The 11,688-nt window shown below is 33.5% G+C and overlaps 2 protein-coding genes across 4 annotated transcripts; both read right to left on the bottom strand.

The window, feature by feature from the left end:
• Positions 1–438: 438 nt before the first annotated feature.
• Positions 439–4,320, bottom strand: LOC145136831 (uncharacterized). 3 transcript variants are annotated; one of them, XM_079070942.1, is made up of 3 exons: positions 4,179–4,320; positions 1,920–4,091; positions 439–1,736 (listed from the first exon to the last, which is right to left on the bottom strand). In XM_079070942.1, exons 2-3 carry the CDS (start codon positions 3,862–3,864, stop codon positions 727–729), a joined length of 2,955 nt encoding a protein of 984 aa, XP_078927068.1. In that variant the 5' UTR covers positions 3,865–4,091; positions 4,179–4,320; the 3' UTR covers positions 439–726. The 3 variants fall into 3 exon arrangements, with proteins under 3 accessions (XP_078927068.1, XP_078927067.1, XP_078927066.1); XM_079070941.1 differs by having other exon boundaries at positions 439–4,102; XM_079070940.1 differs by having other exon boundaries at positions 439–4,091.
• Positions 4,321–6,547: 2,227 nt separating this feature from the next.
• LOC145139826 (uncharacterized) lies at positions 6,548–8,886 on the bottom strand. The gene is made up of 4 exons (XM_079073520.1): positions 8,854–8,886; positions 8,781–8,800; positions 8,653–8,728; positions 6,548–7,429 (listed from the first exon to the last, which is right to left on the bottom strand). Exons 1-4 carry the CDS (start codon positions 8,884–8,886, stop codon positions 6,548–6,550), a joined length of 1,011 nt encoding a protein of 336 aa, XP_078929646.1.
• Positions 8,887–11,688: the final 2,802 nt, after the last annotated feature.

Genomic DNA, 11,688 nt, shown 5'->3' with positions numbered 1-11,688 from the left:
CAATTAACACAAACATGAATTGACTAAATTGTCCCTCACTTATTTCTTCTACTGTAAGTAAACATGACAGGTGGACGTGCATCAAAATCATACAAACATAAAATTTGCAAATTAAAGATTGTTTCTGGTTTATCATATATATCATATTTAACTAAAGATGAACTGGGATCAAGCTTACGTATTCCATTATCAAAAGCTGAAATTTTCACAGTTTCCCTGCATAAGAAAGCAGAAAAATGTCTGTAAACAATGAAATTTTCCCACATTGTCATTTACATTCTTAAACCAATTCTGTAGGTATCTTAATAAGAATTGCTATCATTTAACCTACTATGAGTTGTAGAGCTCTGAATATATACTGCTTATGAAATCTAATTTCATACACATTCTCTGTTTTCAATGTGTCAGTGCGTAATATTTCCAAAAATTCCACATAAGTTCAACAGATAAAGAAACACATTTTTCAAAGTCATAGTATATACAGTACAAGTACAACTGATGGTTCAAGTAGCTTGAAGAACAATATCAAACTTTTATCAGAAACATTCAATGTTACACAATTCTGAAACAAGATGGGCTATTGTCAATGTCGATTGGGCAGCTAACTTCTTCCACTGGAACTTTCAAGCGACAAAAATCCAAACTGAGTATTTGGGATCTGTTATGACTGCAACAACTACTTCGACACTAAACAAACTCCGCCTTTGTGGCCAGTAACTTTGAATATCAATCTTTCTTCAATTCTGGGAATAAAACAGGAACCAATTCCAACAAAACTTCTCTGACCTTCAACCACCACCTTAGCATATCCACTGCTTTCTTTCTCTCAGGTTCGGAATTCTTAGAATTCAACATAATCCTTTGAATCATTCCCTCCAACACATTATTAGGGAATCTCTCTTTCTCATTCATCCTGAAGAATACTTTCCTTGATCTACCACCTGCTACCCTAACTGAATAAGTTGAACCCCATGTTGGTTCTGTAACCATTTCTCCACCACCAATATTATTAATTCCTTCGGCATCTTTATTTGGTAACTTTACTTTCTGATTTATAGCTCCAGCCAAGACTATATCAGTTCGAGCTATATCTCTGTAATAGTAACGGAGAAAAGCCTTGATAGACTGCATCACAACAGAATTTGGCTTCAAACCCCATTCTTTTGAAAGCTTCAGCAAAATAACTAAATCATGTGGATTCAGATTTGGGAAATCAGCAATCGTGAAAGTAATATCATCCATAATGTCTCTCCGAACAACAAACTTGAAATTCTGAAACACATTTTCAAAAGTTTCAGTCTTCATGACAGACTCAACGCTTCTGATCATCTTTGGACTCCAGGAATATTTTGAAGGTTTCCCAACAAGAGCATAGAAACGAACAAGTCTTTCGTTATATGACAAATCACCAATATTTTCATTAGTCTTTGGACCCATTATAGGATAGCCATATGCCCTTGGAGATATAGGAAAATCAAATTGCTTTTCCAAAGAATTGATGACTGAGTAGCTTTCTTTCGGAACAAGGTCAAACACAGTATTTTCAGAAAATCCCAGACTTCTTATCAATTTTACCCTATTCTCAGCTTCCATTTTTTCTTCTTCAGCAACTCCTTTAACGTACTCCGCATCAAAATTCAATTCGGAACGGTTTCTTTCCTCAGTTTTTCTCTGTCTCAATTCTTCCTTACTTAGCACTTCCGTCTTTTCTTTTCCTTTTGAAGTTGGTTCAGAACCTAATAAAGGCATCGTAGTAACAGCAGTTGAACCAGTTAAAAGAGATTTTGATAATGGGAAAGGAATACTCTTTATGAATTGGGTAGAAACAGGAAATACAACAGTGTTTGATATGGTAGATGGTAAGGTATATTCAGAAGATGGAAGAGGAACAGATGTCGAAGGTTGAAATGAAGAAGTACCTTTGGATGACATAAGAATGATGTCTTGAATCTTGAGATTCAATTCCTGACTTTCTCCTTCACCCCCTTGTTTCAAAGGTGACAAAGATATCATCGGATTAACAACACTTGTGTAAGAGCGAAGAAACTCAATGTGGGCTAACGCTTTCGTCAACTCATTTTGTAAAGTAATTTCTCTCTGTTTCGCTTCCGTAAGAGATTCATTTAGACTTTTGAGAGAATTTTCATGTTCACTTTTGAGATCACCAAATACCTTGTTTAAAGACTTCTCATTCTCTTCTCTCATCTTCGAGATTTCATCAAGAAGATTTTTGCACTCATTAAACATAACTTCTTGTACCTTCGTCATTTGGGAATTGATTTCAATATTTACGTGGGCTTTAAAAAGATCAAAACCACTCGTTAATGAATTAATCTTTTTGTTTTGATCAGAAAGCATGACTGACCAATCAGCAAGCATTTTTTCTTGATTCGAATGTTGGGCAGATTGAGTATTGGAATCAAGAGATCGTAATACAACATTAAGCTTACGATTCAACTTCTTAAAATCTCTTTTAGACATCGACTGATTATCATCTTCGTCATCCTCTTCATCAGAATCAACTAAACCTTCACCAAGTGCAGCCATTTCAAAATCATCGACAACATCATCAAAAGAAGGATCTTCCCCGGCCTTAAGCACAAATCCGTCAACCGCTTCTTCTTCTTCTTCAAAAATGGTTAGAGGTTCAGAGATAGACATTGGTTTGGAAATATGAGTTTCAAAAACAGGTTCTGAAATGGGAACTGTCTCAACCAATGTAGTTTCGACTGGAGTTGTAGAAGCGGATATCGGAATTGTCTCCACTGAAGAAGTTTTGACAACTGTTTGGGTTGTGGTTATAGGAATATCTTCTTCAAAATTCAAACCACCCTCATGTTGTTGCTCATCCTCTTCTTCGTCAACAGATTCTTCAACAATCTTTGGTTTCTTCACTCGCTTTGACTTTCTTATAGCTTCAACTTTAACAAATGGAGTTTTTCTTTTCTGCGCAGTCATTCTTGTAACTCTTGTAATCTGAACATCTTCTTGAGGTGTTGGTCGAACAGGGTAAGGAATAATAAGAGAAGCCCTATATTGATCCAAAATCCTACTTGGACATTTAATCAAACTCAACATTTCTTCAGGAATTTGACCAACAAAAGAGAAATGAGATTGATCAGCTTTGGTTGGAATACTAATTTGATGAATCAGCATCTTCGGAACTTCAGACTCATCAATTGGAATTTTGTGAAATTCATAAGCCTGAGAAACTATTAAGGCCCAAAATCTATGTGCAGAAAGTTCAGTTGCCCTTTTTGAATGTTTGATGCTATCAACAAATTCATTCCAAAGCACAGTAGCAAAATCAACATTCACACCTTTATATAACCCATACATAAGAGACAATAACTCTTTGGGTCCAGCATCCAATCCACCAGTACGACTTGTTAAGCCACGAAGAATGAAACCAAATAGCAGACTCCAAACAGCAGGAAGCCTGCTCTTTTTGAAATCAGATACCTTCTTCATATAAGGTTCATGACCCATAGAATTGAACATATCAATGAGCTCTTCACTTGTTGGAGTAACATACGGTCCTTCAGTTGGAAGACATAAAAGTTTTGCAAAATCTGTCTTAGAAATTGTTTTTCGATTCCCACCTTGAAGTTCAAAAGAAACTGTATCGTTCACTTTGTCGACAATTGCTGTAGTGAATGCTAGAGTGACGATTCTCCTTGGAACCTCTTTAGCCGTTGACAAAGCTTTATTTAGAAAAGAACATTTCATACATTCCACCATAATCTGAAGATATTTAGGATACTTATATGGATTCAAAATGGCTTGACAATTGCTTGACTGAGAAGTAAGGGTCGGCATTGAAGAATCTTCTTCAAAAGAAACACGTTCAGAAACTGCAGTCATTGTTTGGGAATAGCAGATGAAAATCTTGAACTAGGGTTATTGATTTGCTTGAAAGAGTTGGGAATGGTAAAAATAATCTAATATTTCCAAAAAATCCCCATAAGTTCAACAGGCGAAGAAGCGCATTTGACTTTTCAAAGTCATAGCATATGAGTCTTCCTCGGAAGGACAAAATGTAGTGAAGAGAACAAGCACTTCAACGAAAATGATCCATGGCTCACTCTATCCTGCTTATCCACTATCATCACATTAACATAACGCATATAAATCACAAATAATGGATCAAGTAGCTTGAAGAAGAATATCAAACTTACCCGAAAATTTCAATTGCAGGTATGAGATTGTAGTATGATTTTGAAAACTTGACTGAGCAAAGCGTGCCCTAATTCTTCCACTGGAACTTTGAAGGGATAAAAGCCAAACTGAACACTCCTGTTCATTTTTCGAAGAAGCCAACACTTTCCGAGCGGTTTGTTGACCATAATAAAACCCAATGTCTCAGACCAGATTTTTTAGTTTGTCGGCTACATGTTAGCTTGGCCCAATAGGTCCAAATGTCACATGGAATCAGTGGGCTTGATAGTTACCCCCCCCCCCCCCCCCCCCCCCCAAAAAAAAAAAAAAAAAAAAAGAAACTTTTAGGATTAGTATTATTATGGCTTAACCAATTATTACTTTCTTTAAAGTCTCATGTTTTTTGCATCTAAGAGTATAACCTTGATTTTTACCGGTTAATTTGGGTAACCCACCTACTATAACCGGTTGCCGACGCCAAGTGGAAAAGAAAGTTGATGACATGCCACTTTGTGTTTCCATATTAGATGTCGATGTGGCTGTCTATTAACCCAAACATGGAGCTCACGGTAAACAGTGATGAACGAATAACAACAAACAAGCAAAAAAATTTATTCACTAAAAAGAAGAGCAAACAAAGAAGTAATAAACAAAGATTCACTCTACTAGTTACGTAAGTAATGGTCAAATAAAGCACTAACAATGTAATAATATAATTATGTCGTTTCTAATAATGTAAGATAGTGGGAAAGTAAAGTATTATAAGTAGAGTTTTGTCTCATAATATAGAATGAGTATTAGCGGTATAGTCTAGTCATGTAAAATAATTGTTAGGTAATATTTGTCGTTTTGTAATCATGGACTCTCCAGAAGAGTCTTCTATCATGTAAAAATAAGGGTTTTGCCCCGAATGAATAAATTAGAGTTATGATATGTAAGACTTGAGTACTCTCATAATCTTCTCTGTTGAAATTTATATTTCTAAATAGCAGAGTTCATTCATCATCCAAGATCCAAAATCATCCATTAGAAAGTCTATTATTCAGAGTTCATTCAGCATCCGAGATCCAAAATCATCCATTAAAAAGTCTAATATTTAGGTAATTGACTCTATCATCATTCATAATTTGTTTTATTATTATTTTCTTATATTATTTGGTGGTGGGTGGTTTGGGGGGGGGGGGGGGGGGGGGTGGGGAAATAGAAGCTGTAAGTTATATATTTTATGGGTAAATTTTTGTACATGTAATACAAACCTTTTTGGTTTAGTATCAATGTTTTAATAATAGTTAGAATTTAACATATTCTTCGCATTTATTTTTTATATTCTCAATACAATTTCAGTTTTGTACTTGTATGTTACATTAACGAGAATGATAAATTTGCAATATATATATTTTTCATTATTTTCTGTATGAAACATGATAAATGAATGAGAATGACATATTTGCAATTTTAATTTTGTTTCATTTTTTTTTTGGAATAAACAAAAATCTAGAAAATAGTTATTTAAAAAAAATAAACTAATAGGATTAATTATCCCTTAAAATCCGGAATTTTCCATATATAACTTCATATTAATTAACTAAAATACCCTTCAAATGAATTTTATGTTATTATAGGTCCATATTATTCCATTGTAGTAACATATATCCTAAAATTATAGTCTTTAACTTTTTCATCAAATGGTGAGAAGAGGTTGAAAGCCTTGAAGCTTTCTTTTAGTCTTTATCCAATGTGTCTTAACACACCATCTATGCTTAATGATGGTAAGTTGTCATGCTTCTAAAATACAACTAACTTCTTATAATAATCAACTAGCAATATTTTTTGCCCCCTCAGATAGCCTTCTTAGTTTTAGAAGAAAGAAGACAAGATTTATAAAGATCTTTCAATTTTTATATTTTATAAAACTTATGTACATTTATTTAAAGAACAAAACCCTTTTAGTCCAAAGGATGTACACGAATTTATCATATCTTATGATACAATTTTGATACTTAATATTAAAAATTATTATTTTAACAAATTATTAAGTTCCATTTAATTGCAAGAAATATAAATATTTATCAACAATCAAATTCTAATAAATATTCAACTTGTATTTACTTGTTATTGGAATTATTGGTATGAATATATTCTAAAACTAGGTGTAAGACCCGTGTGTTACACGGGTTTCTTGAAATAAATAATATAAAATTTTGAACATCAACGAAATATTAAAATAATACAACACATATAAGTGAAGACTTTATTGAATAAGTATGTAATTGAACCCAAAATACAAAAAAAAAAAAATCATTAATGAAATATTCTAAATAATTTTTACAAATCATAAATTTCCAAATACTTCTTTGAATACAACATTAGATGTCTTATTGGTAGGGTTTCATTCGTTGTCTAAAATTAATATTTTCAATCCGTCTCTGCGTTTAACTCTAGACAATGCAACATACAACTGTCCATCAGTAAACACTGGTTGTCTAAACAACAAACCAACCTTTGATAGCGACTGTCCTTGACTTTTGTTTATTGTCATCGCAAAGCATACAGCAAGTGGAAACTGTCTTCGCTGAAATGTGAAAGGAATCCTTTTATCCGACGGGGTCAGTGACATTTTTGGAATAAACGTACGTTTTCCTATGTTACTTCCAGAAATTATCTCTGCTTCTATAACACGCTTACCCAATGCTATAACTCGCAGCCTTGTTCCATTACACAAACCGTATTTCTGGTCAATATTCCTCAATAACATAACTGGAACACCGAATTTTAATACCAATTTATGAATTGGCATACCTGAAGGTCTAAGGCTATTTAGAACATCATGAGAGTATAAAGATTCGTCAAAGTCATCGTATACAAACTCCGATTGACAAAGACTGTCTGAACTTAAGTATTCTTTTTCATCTCCAGGAAATAATTTTAACAAACGATTGTTTATTTCTTGAACAACTTCATTTTTCGGTGCAAGGATTGCTCTTTCTTGAAAAAACATCGGATTATTGGCATTTTCAACAATAGAATGATAGACAAATGTAATTAATGAACCAATAGGATCCGATGAATCTGTAATGAGAATATCATCTGGTATATCAACAATTGCCTCGCCGTCGTTTAAGCCACCAACCTTTCCTTCACCTATATTCAAAATCCAATTTGCAAATGTGGCTGTTTCTTCAATATTAGATGTTTGAACACTTAGATAACGGAGTTCTTGTCGTATAATTGGAAGTAGATTTGAAACATTGCTGAGCACACTCCATATACTCTATGAAATAAAAATATTTTAATTATTACAAAAAAATAAAACAAACATAATAAACAAATGAATATATTATTACACAATTAATTATACATTATATCGATGAAAGATAAATTATGTAATATATAGCATATTACCGATTGGTGTGGTGCAAGTCTGAATGGATCTTCTATTATCCAAATAATCTTTTATTTGTTTTCGCTTATCTTTATAAATGTTTGGGTTGACATTTTGATTGTCCCCGGCAACATTATTGAACTTGCTTGATGACATGGTTTGACTTTTTTTTATATGCAGATGGCTACATAATTTCTAAGACGGTTGTTTATTGACCGCACTTTCCTATGAGCAGGGGCAAAAAAGTCATATGTGTTTCACTTTTATTGTTTACAACACATTCATATAGAAGGCATAATATGTTGAATATTTCAAACAAAGAAATTGAGATTGGCATTACATCGAACAGTTGGCGGACATTATACAAATGGCCTTGTTACACTGTGTTAAAAAAGAGAAGAGAATCGAAACTAAAAGGAAATGAGTCGTGCATATATAAATGGGCATAATACTAACCTTATGTAGTTGTTGGGATGGTAATGCAGATTCTTCAAGACAGTTGATTTCCAGCGTGAAGAAGATGACTCGTGCATATATAAACGAAATTGAAAGGAAACGACTCATGAATGTATTATGTATATAGATGTAATTGAAAGAAATTTTTAGAAATTATTACCTGCTATAAGTAAAAGATGAACGATTACGCATGATTGATGCGATTCTAAATAGATATCCATTTAACATTCCATATAAGTACATAGTCCATACACAGAGAATATTTGGTTAAATGGAACCGATATGATTTTGAAATCGAAGCCTTCAATCCACCGTGATCGAAGGCTAATCAGTTGGCAAACGTATCTTTGTTGCTCTGTATATGGACTTAATTTAGGAAACATAAACATTACATATACGTGTCTTCAACAATGTGTCTGCATTACATGTGGCATTCTAATAAATTTACATGTGGAATATTAGATAATTAAAAAATCAAGAAAATGCCATTTGTCTAAAGGCATAAGAATTTGCCAAGTGTCAATAAGATGTTTATTTATTAGGGTAGAAGTGAAATTAAATATCCTCCTATTGATATTCCATGTGCGTTTTTTCCCATCATTTGATTGTTCCATCCGAAAAAGCATCTCCATCTCTTCCGTTCTTCCTGTCGCTACCATCTGCACATCAAGCATGTATCTCCTTCTTTTCCTTCCTTCGAGTTTGATGTATTTGCTTGTGTATCTCATCAATCTTCAACAAAATTAAAAAATGGTAAAAAGAAAAATGAGTTTGATGTATTTGCTTGTGTATCTCATCATCAATCTTCAATAAAATCAAAAAATGGTAAAAAGAAAAATAATGACGAACAAGAGTACCTTGTTGTAGGTTTCTGTAGAGAAAAGAGTCATATTAGTATCCCATCTTTTTCAATAGCTTTTGTATCTTCTTATTTATATAGTGATCCCATTTTAATATTTGGACCTATTGGGCTAACATGTTAGGTGCCCAAAAAACTAAAAATCCCGGTCTCAAAAAGTAGGTTTACTATGCTCACAATTCCTCTGTGAAAGAAGGATGAACAAAGACTCATATGTTATGACTTTGAAAAGTCAAATGCAGTTTGTTAGCCTGTTGAATTATGTAGAATTTTTGGAAATATTAGATTATTTTACTTTTCTGCCAACTATCTCAAGCAATTCAATAAATCTAGTTTCAAAATTTTCATTTGCTATTTCCAAACAATGACTGCAGTTTCTGATCGTGTTTCTTTTGAAGAAGAGTCTTCAATGCCGACCTTTACTTCTCAGTCAAGCAATTGTCAAGCCATTTTGAATCCATCCAAATATCCTAAATCTCTTCAGATTATGGTGGAATGTATGAAATGTTCTTTTCTAAATAGAGCTTTGTCAACAGCTAAAGAGGTTCCAATGAGAATCGTCACTCTAACATTCACTACAACAATTGTCAACAAAATGAATGATAGGGTTTCATTTGAACTTCAAGGTGGAAAGCGCATAACCATGTCTAAGGGCTAAGGCAAATGTTGCAAAGATTTTATGTCTTCCAACTCAAGGAACGTATGTTATTCCTACAAGTCAAGAGTTGAGTGATATGTTCAATACTATGGATCATGACCTTACATGAAGAGGGTGTCTGATTTCAGAAAGAACAGACGTATTGCTTGTTTGGAGTCTTCTATTTGGTTTTTTTCTTTGTGGCTTAACAAGTCGAACTTGTGGATTGGATTCTGGATGCAAAGAGTTATATGCTTTTATGTATGGGTTGTATAAAGGTGTGAATTTGGATTTTGCTACGGTGTTTTAAAGTGAATTTGTTGATAGCATCAACATTCCAAAAGGGCAATTGAACTTTCTGCACATAAATTTTGGGGTTTAATAGTTTCTCAGGCTTATGAATTTCATAAAATTCCAATTGAAGAGTTTCAAGTTCCGAAGATGGTGTTTCATCAAATTAGTATTCCAACCAAAGTTGATCTGTCTCATTTTTTCGTTGTTGGTCAGATTCCTGAAGAAGTGTTGAGTTTGATTAAAAGTCCAAGTAAGATTTTGGATCAATATAGGGCTTCTCTTATCATTCTTTATCCTGTTGGACCAACGCCTCAGGAACAAGATGTTCATATTACAAGAATGACTGCGAAGAAAAGAAAAACTCCATTTGTTAAGCCTGAACTGGGGGAACCTAAAGTTATGAAAAAGTCAAAGTGAGTCAAGAAACCAAATATTGTTGAAGAACCGGTTGTCGAAGAAGAGGACGAGCAACAACATCAGGGTGGTTTGAATTTTGAAGAAGATATTCCTATAACCACAACTCAAACAACTGTCAAAACTTCTTTATTGGAGACACTTCGATGTTTGTTGCTACAACTTGAACTCATGTTGAAACTACATTGGTTGAGATAGTTCCCATTTCAAAACCTGTTTTTGAAACACATTTCCAAACCAATGTCTATCTCTGAACCTCTAACCACTTCTGAAGAGGAAGAGGCTGATGGATTTGTGTTTAAGGCCGGGGAAGATCTTTCTTTTGATGATGTTGTCAATGATTTTGAGATGGTTGCTTTTGGTGAATTCTTGGTTAATTCTGACGAAGAGGATGACAAAAATGATAACCACTTGATGTCTAAAAGAGATTTTAAGAAATTGAATCGTAAACTTAATGTTCTATTACGATCTCTTAATTCCAATACTCAATTTGCCCAACATTTGAATCAAGAAAAAATGCTTGCTGATTGGTAAGTCATGCTTTCTGATCAAAACAAAAATATTGATTTATTAAAGAATGGTTTTGACCTTTTTAAAGCTCACATAAATATTGAAACCAAGTCCCAAATGACGAAGATACAAGAAGTTATTTTTGATGAATGCAAAAAGCTTCTTGATGAAATCTCAAAGATGAGAGAAAAAAATAAGAAATCTTTAAACAAGGCATTTGGTGATCTCAAAAGTGAATATGAAAATCCTCTCAAAAGTCTAAATAAATCTCTTACTGAAGCGAGAGAAATTACTTTACAGAATGAGTTGACGAAAACGATAGCCTGTATTGAGTTTCTTCGTTTTTACTCTAATGTTGTTCATCCAGCAGAACTTGCAAAGCATGTCGAGGCTCAAATAGCTAATGCTATAAATCTCACTTTGAAGATGGTTGCATCTCATCTCAAGCCTCTACAACCTGTTATCAAAACATACCCAAGGAGTGTTCTGAAGGTATCTTTGTCACATTTGAAACAAGGGGGGCGGAGAAGGAGAAAGTCAGGGTTTCAATCTCAAGATTCCAGAAATCATTCTTATATCATTCGAAGGTATTTCTTCAGTTCAACCTTAGATATTTTTACCAACATCTTCGACATCTGTTACTATTCCATCTTCTGAATCTACCTTTCTTGCAACATTACCATCTACCATATCAAACATTATTGCATTTCCTGTTTCTACCCAATTCACAAAGAGTATTCCTTTGCCATTATCAAAACCTCTTTCAATTGGTTCAACTGCTGTTACTTCAATGCCTTTATCAAGTTCTGAACCAAGTTCTTTAAAAGGAAAAGAAATGATGAAAGTGCTAAGGAAGAATTAAAACAGAAAAAACAAAGTAGTTCTCAAGTGAATTTTGATGCAGAGTACACTAAGAAAGTTGCTGAATAAGAAAAAGTGGAAGCTGAGAATAAGGTAAAATTGATAAGGTAAAAATGA

The sequence above is a fragment of the Lactuca virosa genome, chromosome 9 (assembly GCF_052849685.1).
Source record: "Lactuca virosa cultivar CGN04683 chromosome 9, Lactuca_virosa_CGN04683_v6, whole genome shotgun sequence".
Classification (NCBI taxonomy): Eukaryota; Viridiplantae; Streptophyta; class Magnoliopsida; order Asterales; family Asteraceae; genus Lactuca; species Lactuca virosa.
Note: the sequence above shows the minus strand (reverse complement) of the source record. Positions and strands in the feature narration are given on the sequence as shown.